This window comes from Astatotilapia calliptera, chromosome 15 (assembly GCF_964374335.1).
Source record: "Astatotilapia calliptera chromosome 15, fAstCal68.1, whole genome shotgun sequence".
NCBI classification, from domain to species: Eukaryota; Metazoa; Chordata; class Actinopteri; order Cichliformes; family Cichlidae; genus Astatotilapia; species Astatotilapia calliptera.
Genome location: NC_137436.1, coordinates 2975293 through 2993749, shown reverse-complemented (window position 1 = coordinate 2993749; position 18457 = coordinate 2975293). Strand labels below are relative to the sequence as shown.

The window sequence follows — 18457 nt, the reverse complement described above, 5'->3', positions numbered from 1 at the left end:
ACGCTGTGCTGAAATGCCCAAAACATTAAACACACACACACACACACACACACACACACACACACGTCTCTAAACTTGTGTTTCATCGAGTGTTTGCGGGAATTGGCCAGACGCTGGCCAGGTTTCTTAATGGCTACACTGACACTGCAGCTCAAATCAATAAAGTGATGGAACATAAACACACAAAAACAACACGCACTCAGATGAACAATGTTTGACAGTGGCTTGTAAAGCCACATGTTTGGGGTGACCTTACACAGTAATGTCGGACCAAAACAGAAAGTCAAAAAAACAAATGTGACACAAAAAGCAGGTTGATATGGAATGTCATTCCAGAGGATGATAACATCTGGTGAATGATAAAGTGGGGGAAGGGAAAAACCAAAAAGAAAACCCCAATGACATTTGGACTATAACCAAACAAACCTTACAGGTTTTCAGTGACTACGTCATCTGGACACAAAACGCCCGTCAGTAGTGCTGCACTGAAGTTAAGACATGTAGTCAAGTTGAAACACACTTTCCACTCAGATAATGGTTTCCACAAATAAAAAAAATAAAAGAGATCGCTAACGATCGACAAACACATGTTAAATAAATAAAGTTGTCTGTATATCAGATGAGCCCTACATCGTCATGCATACAGCGTGCTCAGATTGGCGATTCTCATGAAAGCGCTTGAGTGAGAACGATTTCAGCAGGTGAGAAAGCAACAAACAAGATAGAAATCACATGTAGCTCATTAGCTTATAGAAATGTTAAAGACACAAGGCTCAAGTTTTTGAGTGCAGGTGTAAACCGTAAATAAAGCTGAAAAATATTTCTAGAAAATATGCAGTTAAAAAAAATCCTTTGTCTTCCTCTCTGGAATTCTTTCCCTGTTAAATGTTTTAATTTTGAATATCTGCTTTGCATTTTAACAGGAAGGCTAGAAAACATATCTATACATATACTTAGAACCTTTGGTTGGGTAAAAGAACCCAATAATCTCTCTGTTCAAGTAAAAGCAGATAAATACATATAGTATACACATGCTTATTCCCGTGAAATAATGCATCTCTCGCTGAGGTTTGGGATGCTACCCCAAGGCAGTATTACCAACATTGTGATAAATAATATTTACATATATGATCGTTTCCTATCGACTTCATCATAGCACGAGCTATGATCAGATTTCAAGAGTGCAAGAGCAGGAAGTCATGGCAGAGCTTCTTCTACCTTGCTCTGAGTTATTTGAATTACAAAGAAACACCACGCTGCTGCTGTTATTGCACAAATAAGATACACATTCAATGTGCGCACAAGAATAAGACTTTATGTTAGACAGATGCAGTCGCAATAAGTTAGGACAAACTGGAAGGCTCTGAATGGACTTTGTAACAACGGACACGGACGCATGTGGCTGATTTTGGTCGCGGTGAAGCTGTTGGGACTTTGGCTTTGAGTCCACTGGAGTTTGATGTGAACAAATATGGATAGCATGAATGCAGACACTGGCTCAGACAAAAATACGTGGGGGCATAAGACTGATATCAGACGAGAAACGCTAAGAGAGGGGCCAGTGAGTTAGGAAAACACGCTCTGTGTGACAAGAAGAGGACGACGAGGCTCAGTCCTGAAGAAGACTCTCCTCGGACATCCACCCAAGCGAGGGAAGAGCCTGCTCACGTCTTGAGTATTTCAGCTGCAGGAGGTCGCCCACTTCACTGATGGCTTCCAATGCCTGACAAAGCAACAGGAAGAATGCAGTTAATCTCGATCCAAAATACAAGAAGAAAGCCACACAGTAAAAAAACAAAACAAAAAGACGGTACACATGCCAAAACTTAAGGGATTCAGCCAGACTGATAAGACTGGCTTTGATTTCTAACACGTCAGAGTGTTGAAGGAGGCGAGGAGTCCAAAAGCAGAGGTGAACAGAAGGCTCCCTGTATAAACCACAACTGAACACTTCTTTCCACCAGAGACTGTATCAGTGTTGCAACACACTGCAGGGCACCTGGAAACAATTTACCTTCCTCCTGACCTTTTTTCTGATTCCACGCTTTGCCTGGCTTTTCCAAAGACGGAAAAAACGGCTCCTAGAAGCTCTGCTACAAAGGCAGGCCTGATGCCGTTTAAACGGACTATTACAAATGGTGTTGACAAGCTTCCCAGTAAGATGAATGAAGTGTCTTTGGAGAGACAGAGCAGCTCAAATAAAAGTCTCTGCCTGAGTCACGCTGTAATCTTTAGAGACAGCTTGGCCCTTCTAGGTTCCTTCGAAATAAAAGGACATATTGGAAGCATTTATTATTCGACAGGCACGCTCACACATACATGGACTCGAACGCAAGGCACAAAAAGCTGTCAGTCAGCGGTCAGGCAGGCAGTTGATTAAAAGTGCAGGAATCCATGATCACCCACAGTGGATCAAAACAAACTCTTAAATCACATTGAGGATAAAATTAAGTCTTCAGCAATCAAATAGTCTATCCTGTAACAACAACTCTTGAACTGGCTTCAGTGGTGAAGGAGACCACTTAGAAGAGATCAGATGTGCCCCTCTCTTTACGTCTTTGATGATATTTAAGAACTTATTGGAAGCTGCAGATCAGAAGTGGCACTTTTGCAAAGCTCTGGTTTTAGGTCGTGCTTTACAAAGCAACATTGCAAACTGTTTTTAAAAGAGTGAACAATATTTTCAACTCAGTTTTGCACCAATTCTGCTTCCATGCGCACACAGATACGATTAACTTTTAGAGTAAAAACAGCCCATGCTGCAAGTATGAGTAAGGGGGGGGGGAGAAGATAAAAGTAAACTTTTGTCTCTTGTGTTTCATGTTAGAAATGGGACTTACTGTATCGAGCATCTCTCTGGTGTGAGCGGCTGATACACAGAAGCGTGCTCTGGATTCGATGATGGGCGTCGCGGGAAAGCCGACGACCACTGTACCGATGTTCCTCTTCAGCATCTCCCGACCGAAGGCGCTGATAAGCAAAGGAAACTTAGACAAAGGGCAGTGTGCTGCTATTCATACGATGGATCTACGATTAATGTTCTCATTAAGTAAAAGGTTATATTAAAAACAGAGCATATGCTCTTGTGCAGCTATACCCCAAAAAAATCTAAACAAACAAAATAAAAAACACACCCGATTTTGGCCGGCATGTAGAGCATCAGCGGTACAACGGGGGAGTCATCGTTGCCATAGATGATAAAGCCCATTTCGTGCAGTCTTCTGCGGAAGAAGGTGGTGTTCTGTGAAAGCTGTCGGAGGCGATCAGCACCTGGAAAAGGTAGACAGAGATCCAACTGGGCTTCAGAAGAGTTATTCACAATTTTGAGTCAATCTTTTGAGTCAGTTTACTCTTTACTCCCTGAGATTTCTTCCTCTTGAAGAAGTATCAACTGATTCTTCGCATTTTTGTCAAATTAAATATTATAATCTCTATTAAGTTAACTTTTTTGCAATTGGAGACCTCAAGTATTCACCAAGTAACATCTCCCGGCCTTGATTAAAGCCCCTCCACATCAATGGTGCAACCACACAGGTGTTTTCACTAAATCTGCCTGATAAGCCCTCTTCAGTACAAATTGTTCCTGATTGGCATCCCCCCACCCCTCACTCCCCATTGCACCTGTCAGAACAGGAAAACTTACACTTTTATGGCACTTTATTAGTACATGAACTTCAGTGATCTCACGCATTCCAGACAACCTGAGCAGACGTCTAATCAGCCAGAGTGAAAGCACCTGTGAGGGTGTGCTGCTCCTTTAAACCACACCGTTCTGGTTACTGGTGCTTGTAAGCTTCGTAAAATTTCATTATCTGCTCTTTTTCTGCAGCCAAGTGAAGAAAGCAGTGTGTACTTTACAGAGACCCCTCCCACCACCACTCATGACGTCTTTATTCCTCAATTTAGCTCGCTTTTGAGCACAACTGATCCAGAGTGAAATACGCAGTTGTGGTTCTAACAGCAAAACCATGTTAACAAAAACAAACAAACAAAAAAAGTACAAAACTCTCAAGAGGGCCACATTGTTTCCAGCCTTCTAGTTATTTGAAGACTAGCTTTGAAGTCAAACAGAACTCTAATATTTTATGGTCAAGAGGTCAACATCAATCATGTGTCAACCTGATGCATGTTGTGGATTCACTCACTGAGTCTGTCTGAGCCTCCAGAGATAGCATCGTAACCCAACAAATAACCATATGGCACAAAGCGCCTGCCTGGCTGTGCTCAAAAATGGAGCAGAAACAGCAGCTTCAGAGCACTAAGAGACACAACAAAGTCTGACATTACACTTAACCACATGCTTCTTTTCCAGTCAGGGGATCCAAAGGTATCCACAGAAGAGTGGAAGATTCTTAAACCTCCTTATATACGGATGAAAGCTTTGTCTACATACATTTGATTAATATAAGCTTACAGGCTTTCAGCAACAACAACAGTTTCGCAGGCGGCTCAAATGTCACTCGTGACTTTGTGTCAGCGCCTGGATCTTCAAAGGGTTTCATTTCGAGGGCTGACGGGGCTGCAACCAATCAAACTGTAATAGTTACTGCTGCAATGCTGCAAGGTCAGCTGGTCTGGCCTACTCCTCTCAGACTAACTTACAGGAAAAGCTGATGACACTGTAGAAAGACAGTAACAAAAGTTAACACCAGATGTTTATTCCTATGCCTAATGAGTTTCATTTCATCTTATATCAGCATGTTTTGGAACTCCAAGTCAGTCAAGCCCTGTGAAGAGTAAAGGGGTCCCACCCTGCAAGAAAACAAGACCCTATCATCTATTTGTGTGTGTGTAGGAGAGTCCAGCAGAGTTTGATCTGCACAGACCTCTGGTCGCGAGCACCATGCTGCTTTGTACCCACAGCGTGAAGGAGCACAAACATATACAAAGAAACACACATCTGAAAGCCATAAAGGGGGAGAGGGGAGGGGCAGAATAAAGCCTTCCATCAGCCTGGACTGAACTGGACAAAAGAAAGGAACCGTTAACAACCAAATGGAAGAGCCACAATCACACAAAGTTCAGAGCCTGACCAACATATGTTGGTTTGCCAAATGTTCTCAGCTAACTTCAGACCAACACAGATATATTGCTATCAGTGTATATGTTGTCAAATATGCAACTGGGCTTGGGAAGAGTTCATTTAGAATCAACGTTGTAGGTGAGCTTATTATTAACTCAACATGTTGCAGCAGATAGCCACCCTCCTCGAGCCAAGACTTGTTCTCATTATTTTTAAAGAGAACATAATGCAGAAAAAAGTGCCTGTAGTAATCTGGTCTCATCACATGCTTTGTCCAGCAGAGCGCGCTCCAATCTCAATGTTTATAACACGTAGTACCATGGACAACTAATCTATATGTGTCTGATACTTTAAAATAAATAAATAAATAAATAAATAAATAAATACTGCATTTCTCAGTCCCTGATAAAATTCTGAGCCTAAAACTCCATCATCAGTAAGCCAACAGTTTTTAAACATATTTAGAAATCAGAATCAGAAGTGTCTTGTACTAAACTTTGCACCCCATGCTGCAGTCACACGTGACACTGTCAGATTGTTTCTTATATAATATGGGCATGTACCTGTGCAGCATTTACAGCACACCCAGAAAGCTGTAACACACACACGCACTTTGATAAAGTGGCCTGACACACCTTTATGTATAGGTAAATATTTACCAGTTAGCTAATAACACTGGCTTTTATCTCTTAGCTGTGATAAAATATAGACCGTATGAAGGAGTAGAAAAGCTGGCAAAGTTGATTAGAAATTAAATAAAAGCAATACCATAGTAACTTTGCATCCAATAACCCACCAATATGTCTGCAGAATAATAGCTGAATGACTGGTCTATACTGCCATCTTGTGGTTAGGTCAAATAATAGCAGGAAAACTGACCACAAACACAAGGTTAAAATTTCAGTGATTTCTTAAGTGTTGCAACCAAAACAAAACTGCAGGGGGAAAACAAACAAAAAACCCCAAACCATACCAAAAACCATTTGTAATTAAAATTTTAAAGATTCAACTTTAATATTTGATTTGCCAGGCTAATTAACAAAACTTCTATTTGCAATTTGACCACCAAAATGTTTCTGCACAACAATAAATAAGCAGTTATCAGAAACAGTTTATGGATAAAAACACCGTCTACACTTCCCTTCCAGTATTCCAAACAGCTGTGAGCAGTTTTTCCACCTACCCAGTGTGGTCCCATCTTCTCCCATGATGATCTTCATAGAGGTGATTATCTGCTGGGCCACAGGAGGGGACATAGAGGTGGCATACATGGCGCTATGAGAGTGGCGGCGCAGATAGTCAATCAGCTCCTGACAGAATGCAATTAAAGTGAGGGGGGGGGGGGGGAAGTATCACTAGGACAGTTGGGACATGATTTTTTTATTTTATTTTATTTTTAAACGTGGCATACTTGAGTTTTTCAAACTGTCGTTTCTAGCTCAAAATGAAAGCATACACTCAATCAGATCCTATCTTGTAAAACAGGAAGCTGAATTCTACTTTACCAGTAAACACTGTTGGCCAACACTGAATTAAGCAATTTAGGAGTTAGGAAACTACTCAAGCTATTGACTATGAGTAAGTGTCTCAATACTGTAATAACCATGAACCATTGCTTTGACTACTTCACATTGCACAGACTAGACTTAGCCTTCTGAAAACTGTCAGCAGTTCACTAACCTTTTTGCCTCCAATATATCCCCCAGCAGCCCCAAAGCTTTTGGTGAATGTTCCCATCATGATGTCAACATCTTTGGAATCCAGGCCAAAGTAGTCCACCACTCCCCTGCCATTAGGGCCCAGGGCGCCGATACTGTGAGCCTCGTCCAGGTACAGGTAGGCCTTGTAGCGCTTCTTCAGAGCTATGACCTCCGGCAGGCGTACGATGGACCCCTCCATACTTCAGGATTATGAAAAAAAAAAAAGAAGAAGAAAGAAACTAAATTAAACGTCTGCAACAAACCTAAAGCCATTATTAACAAACACCCACAATCTGAACCAAAGCACCAGAAGGCTGCTGTGTAAAGCAGTTGACATTAAAAGGTACATGCCTAACACTTGCAGGGCTGTTTATGCATAGGTGAGTACAGTCTATTTTAGCAACATAAGGTTTAACTCTAGAAATCCCTGTGGAAATGAAACTCCATTAACATTGCATCAGTAAAGGGCACTGACTCTTTCAGGCAGTTGGTCTGAGAACTATATTGATCAACAGGATTGATTGTCCTTATAGTAAATCCCTTCAAAGAACAAGGAATTAGGGGTGCAACGATACACAAAATTCACGGTTCGGTTCGGTACTTTGGTGATACAAAAAAAAAAGTTCATGCCTTTTTAATTTATCATTTATTAAAATTATAAATATATATTTTAACTCAAAAGTACAGTTTTTAAATTTAATGTTGCTGAAACAACAAAATAAATCTGATCGAGGAATCACTCATCTTTGGAAAAGAGAGTTTATTACAGAGAAATGTCTCTTTCCAAAATAAAAGCTATACTATACGCTTCTTCTGGGCTATATTCTCAGCAGCATATTAAACATATCAGGTCCCCATTAGGAGAATTATGTGCTAACGGCTGTCTAAATGACTCGGGTAAAGTTTGTAGCATGCGTGCTTGTTGTTTTTGTCTTCCACTTGTCTTTGCACTAGGATGCTGTCGGAGTAAATGTGCAGTCATATTCATTGTGTTCCCACAGACAGACAGCTGCTATGTTGCTCAAAGACCGATCAACCAGCTCACATCCATGTTAGTCCCACACCACCCAAAAAAAGAAGCTGTGGTTGAAGAAGCTAACATATTAAACTACCAATCTGCTAACACCACCTATGTGTCATGATATCAGAAGTGGCTAATTGTTATCTCTTTGGGTGCAGCTGTCTGCCTTGGCTAGTGGCAGATGGTCATGTAACAACTTACACCCAACCACAGTAGTATAGTCATAAAATATTAATGATTAATTTGATTTGAAGTATTTATGAGGTTGAAATGACTAAGTATACATTACCAGCTCACACAGCATATAATCTATGCTAATTCGTTAAGGCAGTACATTATTTCGTTTAGGCAAGTGTAATGCTTTAGAATAGTATTTTATCGTGCTGAAAAACCACAAAAACTGCTGTCTGCACCTGTAGATGCCCTCCACCACAATAAGAATTTTCTTCCAGGGTCGGTGGGTTCTCGGCTGCCCGTGCACGATGGCATCTCTCAGTAGCTTCTCAAGGCTTTGCATGTCTACAACACAAAGGAGTTTGTGAATAAATGTTTGTTTTAGGTTACTCGTTAAATCACTGACAGTAAGAAAAGCCAAGTAATGAAAAGACAAGCAAATTTAAGGATTAACATTTTCCCAACAGAAATATGAGACCTGTGTTAAATGGATGAACAACTCTGTCAATATTTCATGATCACAGAGCATTTTCTCAGAAGCCACACAGCTTGGTTCCTGCCTGCTGACTACACGTCATGATCTCAGGTGTGTGTGTGTGTGTGTGTCATGTTTTTATCCTGAGCCGAAAAATAACCACACCCTATAATGTGTTATTTAGCACTGGAAACAATACAGTCAATGTATAACTGCAGACGTGAGTAAGCAAGTGTCCAAAAAAATCGTTTGGATTTTATAAAAGCAGCATGCTGAAATGTACGCACACACCCACGCTGAATGTCTTTGCTATCCTTTTGACTTAACGGGAATTATTGTTAATTGTTGCATAGAGTTGAAAGATCCATTCTAATCCTTTGTCTCCAGTGTAATGTCAAGCTTTGGGTGTAACGCAAAATACAGCTCAACTGCTTGCAGGTCAGAGGTTTAAAACTGGAAGTCACTCACTGTTGTGTTTGAAGACCCGAATCGTGGAGCCCGACAGACGAGCACCCAGCACCAGCGACGTATGATTCAGCTCATCGCTCAGGATGAGGCAACCCTACAACCGCAAACAGAAATGAATTTTTCAAATGAAAGCGACAAAGTTTACACATTTTCACGTAACTTTAGCAGCTCACCAAGTAGCCAGAACAGCAGAACGCCATCATTTCTCCAGAAATGTATATAGCTCAGAATTTAAAGAACTATCTTCGCTCATCCTTGTTTAGGGATGGATCTATTGTTATTTAGGTTACACTTATGGTAAGCCTTTAGTACAAGAGGCAAATATTACAAGAAGAAGAAGTCGCGTAACTGACACACTATGCCTGGCAATGTGAATTTTTATTACATTGAAGAGTGAATTAAATATGACAGATAAAAAATGGATCGATAATTGTTAAGTTCATACAGATTGAAAGCAAAAAAGACATCATTAAAAGCAATACCAACCCGTTTAAAAAACAAACAAACCGAAAAAAGATAACATAGCAAAATGGCAGCCTGCCCAGCTCTTAAAATCAACACGCCCAAACGGTCAAATAAAAGTTCCTCTAGCCAATGAAAACCCGAGTTCGTTACAACATCACACTATGAGGACAAGGATGTGAGCTAGTAGAAACGTGACAACCACAGTTAAGAATTTATTAATGTTTATGACCAGAGCAGTCTGATTAAATGTCAGTCTCGATGTTGTTCCCTTTCCCACGTTTGTCATTAATGGTCATAAAGACGTATGCTCTGACTCACAAGGTGCAGTGACACGCGCCTATCAGCACAGGTTTCTACCTCCCCACCAGCTACAGAAGAAAAGCATCACGGCTGGAACAACAGGAATTCCAACACTCAGATGTTTTGAAAACTTTCCCAGAAACTAACGGGTTTTAGAACAACCTGAACTCTACAAGCGTGGCTATCCATCTGAAAAAAATACCCTGTTTTTGTTTGTTGTTGTTTTTTTTTTTTTTAATCCTGTCCCCTCTGGCAGCCTCTGCAATCTGAATTATGATCTGAATGCATGATTGTGCCAAACACATTTTGGTTTTCCCACCAACACAACACCCCAGGCCCCACACCCAGAGACCCCGATTAAACCTGTTTGACCAGGATGTATTATGAATGGAGTGATTTTTTTCCAACTGTTTTGGCAAGGCCTTTGTAAAGTATTTAGTTTTACATTTATAAGTGACATTGGGCAGTAGCTCTGTGGGAGGGCAGGATCTTCGCCTGGTATCCAGTAAGTATCCCATTTTCACTTTATACAGGAAGAGGTGGGTTTCCTCAGCAGAAATTGCTGTTACCAACACTCACAAAGGGCTCAACGTGATAACATACGTACAGACTCAGATGAATACATTTGAGTGACAATGGAAGTGAATGAAATTCCTCACCTTCCCCATGAGAGCAGGAATATTCATGGAATTGGTTGCAAAACCCATGCCAAAGGCCATGGCTGACTCAACTCCCAGAAACCTGGCAACCAATTGCTCCATTTCCTCGTGGATGTCCAAGTTTCCTGAAAAATCACAGCAGCTCTTCAGGTTCCTCTAATATTTAAATTACAGACTTTTCTCTAAGTCACGCTGCCTTTTCTATCATATCGGTGAAGTCAGTCCATTTCCCTTAAGCTACACCCCCCCCAAAAAAAGTAAAGAAAAAAAGAGAAAAAGAGAGCAGCATACTAGGTGCTGAACTGTAAAAGGATTTGAATTTCAAAGCTCCCATCACAGATTATTATTTCAGCACTTGAGCTGTGGCTACTGATGCATCCTGAAAGTGAAAACAAATGTGGAGCAGCGGTTTAAGTGGAAGTGGAGAGTCTGGGCAATTCCACTTTTACTCATAGTGGAAAAAAGCATCCTTGAAGGATGACGAATCACAAGAAGGATTTCACAGACCAAATGTCAACATTCAAAAGATTTCACCCCTTACCCATCTCACAGCGAGTGCTGCCCACTCCCACTCCATACATTTTTGTGACCTCGAGAGCAGCATCGGCACAAGCTCCGGTGTTCTCAGCGAAGCCGAGGTAGTTGTATGAGCCCATGTTGATAACGTCCTTCACCACTTTGCCTGTATGCCTGACGGGAAGAGACAGAAAATTGGGTTTTAAAAAAAGTTGTTTCTTTAACCTTGTTTGCTCATTTTGCAATGCAAATCTTTTTTAGTGTTTACATTTCAGCTTCCAATGTTATCATGCACATTGGAACAATAAACTTATGTTATCAATAGAATTTGGCAGGTATGCTGCATTTTTTAAAACAATAGATACTAATCAGAGAAATATTTTTAAAGAATGATAGTCTTTAAAATAAGCAGAGCAGTTTATTGACAGCTACTGAACTAAATTCAGTAGCTGTCAATAAACTTTTCAACTCTTTAATTACAGATCACTTAACATTATAAAGACCCTACTGTACCCTATTGTAGGTAGCATGTGCTAGCTCGTGCTACCTACAATAGGGAGAAATAACAACATCCCCTTTAACAGAAAGAAACTTAGAGCAGAGCCGGACTTTATGAACAAAAGTATTGGGCCACACCTGTTTTCAGCCCTACTGCCAAATGCCGTACACACCTGGCTTTGCAGTCTGCCTTCACAAACTTTTGTGATATAATCAGTCATTCTAAAGAGCTCACTGAATTCCAGCATGGCACTGTGACAGGATGCCACCTTTGCAACAAGTCAGTTCATGAAAGTTTTCCCTCCCAGACATTTCATGAGCAGCTGTAAGTGGCATTATTGCAAAATGGAAGCATTTAGGAACCACAACAACTCAGCTACAAAGCAGTGGACCTTTTAAAGTTACGGTGGATCGTAGGTAGAGCTGGGCGATAGAACGATAACGATATGTATTGCGAAATAACTTTTCTATCGAGGAAACGTTAAACTATTGCGATAGGCCTCATCTCTCTTGTCCTCTTTAAAAAAAAAAAAAAAAAAAAAAAAAAAAAAAAAAAAAGGAACAACAGCCAATCCAAATTAAGTAGCGCAGAGCCGAACCAATCACAGCCGCAGCGTCACGTGACTTGTTACGTGCCGCACATGTGTATTTGTTTGGGAAGCAGCCAGCGGTAATGGAGGAAATGACTGACTAGAGAAAAATCAACCGAGCGTGACCGAAGGTTACCGAAGAGAAAACAGATGATGGTTCCAATGCCGGAGAGATTGTCGAACGGAAGAGCCATAGAAGTTCCGTAGTGTGGAGGTATTTCGGCTATTTCAAGTCTGACAAAAAACAGAGTAGCGTGCACTGTAAATTGTGCTGAAAGCAAGTCTGGAAATACAATAAACCAGTGCATGCTCAATCTCTGACTGGAAGCGCTAATTCGTCATTCGGCTTTTGTCAGACTAAAGTAACTGTTAAAACTGTTTGAAAAGCTCAGCTATACAACAAGGAGAGATTGAGAATTTCCTTTTAGTTCTCAGTTTATTTGATATTGACAAAAGTTAGTCAGTTTTGTCTGTTCTTCTGTAAAACAAACTAAGATTTATTTTTAGAATTAATATTTTGTTTCTAAGTGGAATTGACAATTTAGTCTGTTTCGTTTGTTCTGTTTTGAAACTTAAACGCTTTAGCGGCTGCCTTTTGTGTAGTTTGCAATATTTGCCTTTATTTATCTGAAAAAGTCTCATGTTCCTTAAGTACATCTACCCTGTTGAACTTATTATGGGAAATAAATATTTAAATCAAAAGAAGCTGCTGATTATTTCACATTTTACTTGTGAGCAACAGCACATTTAAATCTTACAAATATAGTTATTTGGCTTATATTGTGATAGATATCGTTATCGCCTGAAATGAAAAGAACATATCGTGATATGAAAAAAATCTTATATCGCCCAGCTCTAATCGTAGGTAAAAGTCGCCAAAGCTCTGCAGACTCATTAACTACAGAATTCCAAACCTCCTCTGGCATTAACATCAGCACAAAAACTGTATGCCGAGAGATTCCTGGCAGAACAGGAATCTGTTTGTATTTAAAGTTTTACAGAAGTAAGCTGCTCTTTTAGGGCACTGAGCTAAAGCACTCTGAACGCCCTTGAAGTAAACACAGAAATAAAAATGATCAACTCACTCATCTAATTTGGTTCGTCATTATCGTCTAATCATATTTTCCTAAATAGTACCTCTGGAAATCTACAGGTGTAAGGGAAATACATTTGAGGCTTTAAAGGACCGACTGCCAGTTTGCTTTGGGATGTCAGCATGTTCAGGGATGATTTCTCTTTCATACTTTACTGTAATGAGTTGTGTAGGGTGTATCTTAGGACATCATGTGACAGAAAGCAGTGGTTTCAACATAACCACGTGAATCATGCCTTGCATCACTCACTATCAGAAACACAAGGTCAGTAAACTGTGAGTGTAAATCAGTGACACAGAAATACACACCTCAGAGAGACTACGTCACTCTCATTATCAGAACTGCAAGGTCAGTGACTTAAAGTGCATGTTAATGGAACAGACACACACACACCTCTCAGGGGAGTAATGACCTTCGTGTGAAACACCTCTATTCAAAATAAACACATGGAGACAAAGAACCACAAAAACAACACAAAAAACAAGCGACTTACTCAAACGTCCAGTTGTAGTCGTGAGTTACTCTCTCTACCAAGTCCACCTTGGCACCAGGAACACTGCAGATAGGGCGGTTCCAGTTGTCTCGGATCCGCATGTACAAATTCCTGGTGTAAAAGTTTTCAAAATCCTGATAGAGGGGGACAAAATCCTGCAGAAAGAAAGCGAGAAAGTGCAGACGATTTCTAACATAATCTTGACAGTTTAAATTAGGAGCAATCTCTGAACCAGATGTAAAACAACATAACATGAACACCAACTCATCAAATATCCAAAATTCAAACATAAAACATGTTGCAATAAAAGTAGGACGACTAGATTATTTTGTCTTGTTTGGAATTTGTCCCCTGAATTTGTCTTGTATGTGAAAAACTTCAGTATACACTTCATTACCTTCTGCTCGTCTCTCTCACGGGCCACATGGCACTTTTCAATGTCCCAGTGTCTAAGGAAGTCTCTGAGGTAGCCAAAGATGGTGAGGATACCGTAGCCCATGTAGGTGAGCACAGCAACCCATAGAGGAGTCTCCTCGAAGGATTCCACAAATGGTTTCTTGTACAAGCTGGAATTATGGGGGACATTTTGGTTCTGGAAGTCAACAAAAAACAAAACAAAAGGTTAGAATCTCAATTTCAATTAACAAGTGAAATTTAAACATCTTTGTGCAGATTCAACCAGCCAATCTGAGTGTGAGATATAGATTTAAGACCATTTCCGCATCTCGCCAGATCTGTTCGCTTACTACTACTATACAAGAACTCCAAAACACAGCGGTCACTCCGGTTTAAGCTGGAGTTTGAGTTTGTCTTGCAAAGACTGTCAGAAAGCTAAAAGTTACACAATAAGCACATATATTCGTGGACACTGAGGCATTCCTGTGTCACTGCAGCCCCCCCCAGCCCATTCCCTCTAGGGCTCTGAGTCACTGAGCTTTATGAATAGTTATATTGATCTTGGATTGTGAGGTGATATAAATGTGGTCATAGATTGGTGGAGCAGCACAACATTGAAAAAAATAATAATAAAAAAAGCTTGGCTATTTGATTTTTTTGGTAACAGTAAACCGATGAGGGCAGTTACTCATTACATTGCTCTGCCCTGCAGCTTAGCAGCCATATCGCATATGACCAGTCATGCCTCTCCGAGAAACACCTTTGAGCTTATGACCAGGAGAGAAGCGTGCATGTGTGTGCACAGGGTGTGTAACTAAACCCAACCACACAGGTAAAGGTTCACTGAAACAGCACTGAGAGAATAGCACTCGGGCAGCCATGTTTTCTGAAAGCAGTGAGCACAAAACAGTCCTGTTCAAGTGCACTGTTCAAACAGACTGTTGCATACCGATGGCAGCCAACAAGACTAGATGTAGTTTGCCTGGCTTCAGATTTACTCTGTTTAAAAATAAAATAAAAACTACACCAGAGGTCCCATTTGTTTATAGACGAGCATCACTGAAACTGCACCCAGAGAAACAGCCAAAAAACAACCCTTTATGTTTGCTCTTTCTCATGCTTCCTCTGCAGTTCAGCAGATCATATTACACTGTATACATAATAAGAGCAGCTCTTGGTGTACGGTTCACATCAGACACAACAAATTATGTCTAATTGTCAGCTGAAAGGATCTTTCACTCTGCAAGCTCAAATCCTTCTTCCAACCATTTTTTGATAAACTTGTCATACGTGATTATTGATCCGTCATTGAAATCCAGTCTTTACTGTAAAATGTGTTAAATACTGCACTCGATCAACAGGGAACACTCATTTCAACTAGCTGACTGAAGGAAACAGTTTAAAAAACAAAACAGTGCTGCTAAAAGAGAGAAATTATTAACAGCCCTATTCCTCCATCAAACACAGGTCTCACCAGGAAGCAACAACAAATTCAAGGCCTTAACAGCAGCAAGCAGAGTGCCCAATCAAAGCAGGCACAGGAGAACGCTTTTTCACCATTTACAGCAATTCCAGTTTAAGTGTAAATACCATGTATAACAATGACCAAGGCCAATCACCCAGTTTGACATTGCCAAATAAAATTAAAGAGGTCCTAATGTGCGCATTTCTAGCTCCAGGTTTCTTTTTTTTGGGACTCCATTAGCTTTTACTTTTTGCCTTAAACCAGCTCATTACAGGCCCCGCCCTCATAAACTGAAGGTTTGAGGAGCAGGTGGGTAGGGCAGCAGTCAGCCTCGTGTCCCTAAGATGACCATATTCGCTACCAGTGACTCACACAGAGGCAAGAGTAGGAAAAAGAAACTTTTCTAAACTGATCTTTTGGTTCACAGCCTTTACCGCCACATACATTCATTTCATTATTTGCAACTTTGACGATGTTAAAACGAGCATCTATATATATCTTTAAGGATTAAGCTGTTAATATAGCCACAAAATCTGGATCTAGTAATGTAAATGCATTAGTGTTGAAATCAGCATTCTGAATGCTGTTGGATTAATGCTGTCTCCCTTCTGTGTTTAATTTAAACAAGCTAAAAACAACAAACACAAGGCAGACCTCCACTACCACAAAAAAAACAAAAAAACAAAAACACTTTCAAAAAGAGTTCTTTTCTTTTCTTTTTGTGGGTTTCATTCCTGCCTTGGGAATGAAAGGGAAGGACCCCACCCTTCACAGCCTGAAGACATTCCTCTCCTGCTCAAGTGTCATGTGAAAGTAGTGGTGTCCTTCTCTCCCAGGATACTGATAGGTTTCTGTGGTAATAACTCCGCAGGACCTCAGTCGTCTCATACTGGGGTCAGCGCAAACAAAGGCCTGTCTGATTTCACCTGGCACAGGTGCAATATACACACAAGAGGTGAAAAACAACAGAGTGTAAAGTTACAGAAAAAAGTCTCCACTGCAGTCAGGCCTGATCAGGTGGCATGCTCCCCTTGACAGCATAAGTATATGTAGCCTATACAGCGCAGTAAAACCCAATACAAGGTAGAATCACAGTAGTGACTTTCTAGATTGGAATATGTTAAAGAGAAATGCTTATTTAAAAATAAAAAGTACGTACAAGTTAATTTTAACTTAAACAGCTAGCTTGAGGTTTATAGTATTAGGCCTAAAAGTGTAGACTGTATGAGATCACCAGAGAATGCATTTCCTGAAGAAACTGCAGTGTGAATGCTGATAGCTGAATGTTTTGAGCTGAAATGTAATGTCATATTGAATGAGCTGAAATAGGCCGAATCATTCACCTGAAGGCTAAAATGTAGAACAGTTAAGAGCTAAAGTTCACACAGAAGTAGTTTCAAAATTGGAAAGTAGCTGAACATCTTTAAAATTGAGATGAGAAAAAGCGGACCAATACCAAAAGAAATTTAGAATCACAAAACATCTGAATGAATATTGAAAGTTCATATTCTTTAAATCACTGAAATGTGGGGAGAATCCACTACAGACACACAACAGTGTGTTCGTTATGCTCCTGCTGTCATAAATATGGCCACAGGAGCAATTTAAAAAGTGGAGTCTTTCCTGCTGTTGAGACAAACTAACTAAAAATACAACACAGTATGTCTCTATGGGTTGGTTAGAAGTTACTCCCTTCACTTGCATCCACAGTTTAAAAAGGTTACATGTGTTAGTTTTGAAAGATGCATTGTTGATAACTGTAGACCAAACTCTGTGGACACAGCAGCAGTTGAAAGAGAAGATTTTAAGGTGCATCTTTTGATCTATGCCACTCTGGCATTTGGCTTTTCTCACTGTAATTGCCAACATTCCATAGACACCCATTATAAACTCTGAAACGGGTGAAAAAAAAAGCATTAAACTCCAACTTTGAACACCACAGACACCATTCAAACTTTGTGTCTGTAGGTCATCGTATGTGGAAGTAGTTAGAGATGAAAGATGAGTAAGTTGAAAGAAGATTTGAACAGTCTCCCCCACTGAAATACATTATAAATATTTGTTGAATAAAGTTGAATAATTTGAAAATATAAAAGTTAGAAATGAGGGAAAATACCAGCAGTAATGTCCAAAAGAAGAGGAATCTAACGGTGGTTTACAGTTTTTTTCTATGCTGAATGGCGCTGAAGGCGAAAGCGTAAAACAAACGTACGGAATATGAAATAATAACAATAATAATAAAGACGTGAACCAACTGCCCAGACTTCAGTCTTGGCTAATTTCATTGACATGGCAGCTAACTCGTGAGGTCACAGTCATATGGCAGCTACTCACACTCACATGCCTGCTGTGGAAACACACTCCCTCACAGGAGTATGTGGCCACAGTACAAACAGAAGTAATACAAACGAACGGCTCACAGGCTAACACTAACAGGATTAATTCAAACTATGCTGAAGAGCTGTTTGTATATGAATGTGCCCTAGCAGTTGACGGTTGGGCCTTACCTTGTCTCTGGGGCGGCGATACTTCTGTGGCTGTTCAAACAGAGAGTGATCCTTCACGAAGCCATTTTTACTGGCCTTTTTACCATTCGAGGTCCGGTGACAAATGTCCCCGTTTAGCAGCTTACTCGTAGCACTTTCCGTCATCTTCGTCGACCGGCTAAACCTATAAATTTCCCGGTTTGACGTAGCTTAACTTGGGTAACGTTATCGTGAAGTATGAGCTGAAGAAGAAGACGCTATTCAACGCCCACTATGAACCATGAAGACACGAGACTGCCGGAAATCCCCGCCCCTCAATGGTGTTATTGGCCAATGCGGTTACTCCAGGACAAAGATCGTCTATTTAAGTCAAAAAATATTGTTCCTATCGTTTAAACAAAACAATGAACGATAAAATACACACACACACACACACACACACACACACACACACACACACACACACACACACACACACACACACATATATGGTGGTGTGTGTGTGTGTGAGAAATAGAGAGACAGAGAGAGAGAAGAGAGAAACGACTGTCACTGCTTATATACATTTCCTGCTATGTCTTACGTAACAGCTGCTGTTCAAATAACAAGAAAAGTGATGATAACTAATTTGGGG

General features: G+C 40.4%; 1 protein-coding gene across 1 annotated transcript; it reads right to left on the bottom strand.

Annotated features, from left to right (window-relative positions):
• Positions 1-1295: 1295 nt before the first annotated feature.
• Positions 1296-18131, bottom strand: sptlc2b (serine palmitoyltransferase, long chain base subunit 2b). The gene is made up of 12 exons (XM_026142310.2): positions 17845-18131; positions 13874-14068; positions 13477-13631; positions 10827-10975; positions 10286-10410; positions 8862-8955; positions 8158-8263; positions 6704-6923; positions 6207-6333; positions 3135-3270; positions 2841-2970; positions 1296-1723 (listed from the first exon to the last, which is right to left on the bottom strand). The coding sequence occupies exons 1-12, from the start codon at positions 17986-17988 to the stop codon at positions 1610-1612; spliced, it is 1695 nt and encodes a 564-aa protein (XP_025998095.1). The 5' UTR covers positions 17989-18131; the 3' UTR covers positions 1296-1609.
• Positions 18132-18457: the final 326 nt, after the last annotated feature.

What these genes read in the sequence shown, in the direction of transcription:
- sptlc2b (XM_026142310.2), bottom strand. Translation starts at nt 17,988, where the DNA reads ATGACGGAAAGTGCTACGAGTAAGCTGCTAAACGGGGACATTTGTCAC. An exon ending in TTCCTGCTCTCATGGGGAAG is followed by an intron (nt 8,956 to 10,285) that starts GTGAGGAATTTC and finishes TTGCGGTTGTAG; the next exon opens with GGTTGCCTCATCCTGAGCGA. An exon ending in CCAGAGAGATGCTCGATACA is followed by an intron (nt 1,724 to 2,840) that starts GTAAGTCCCATT and finishes TTGCTTTGTCAG; the next exon opens with GCATTGGAAGCCATCAGTGA.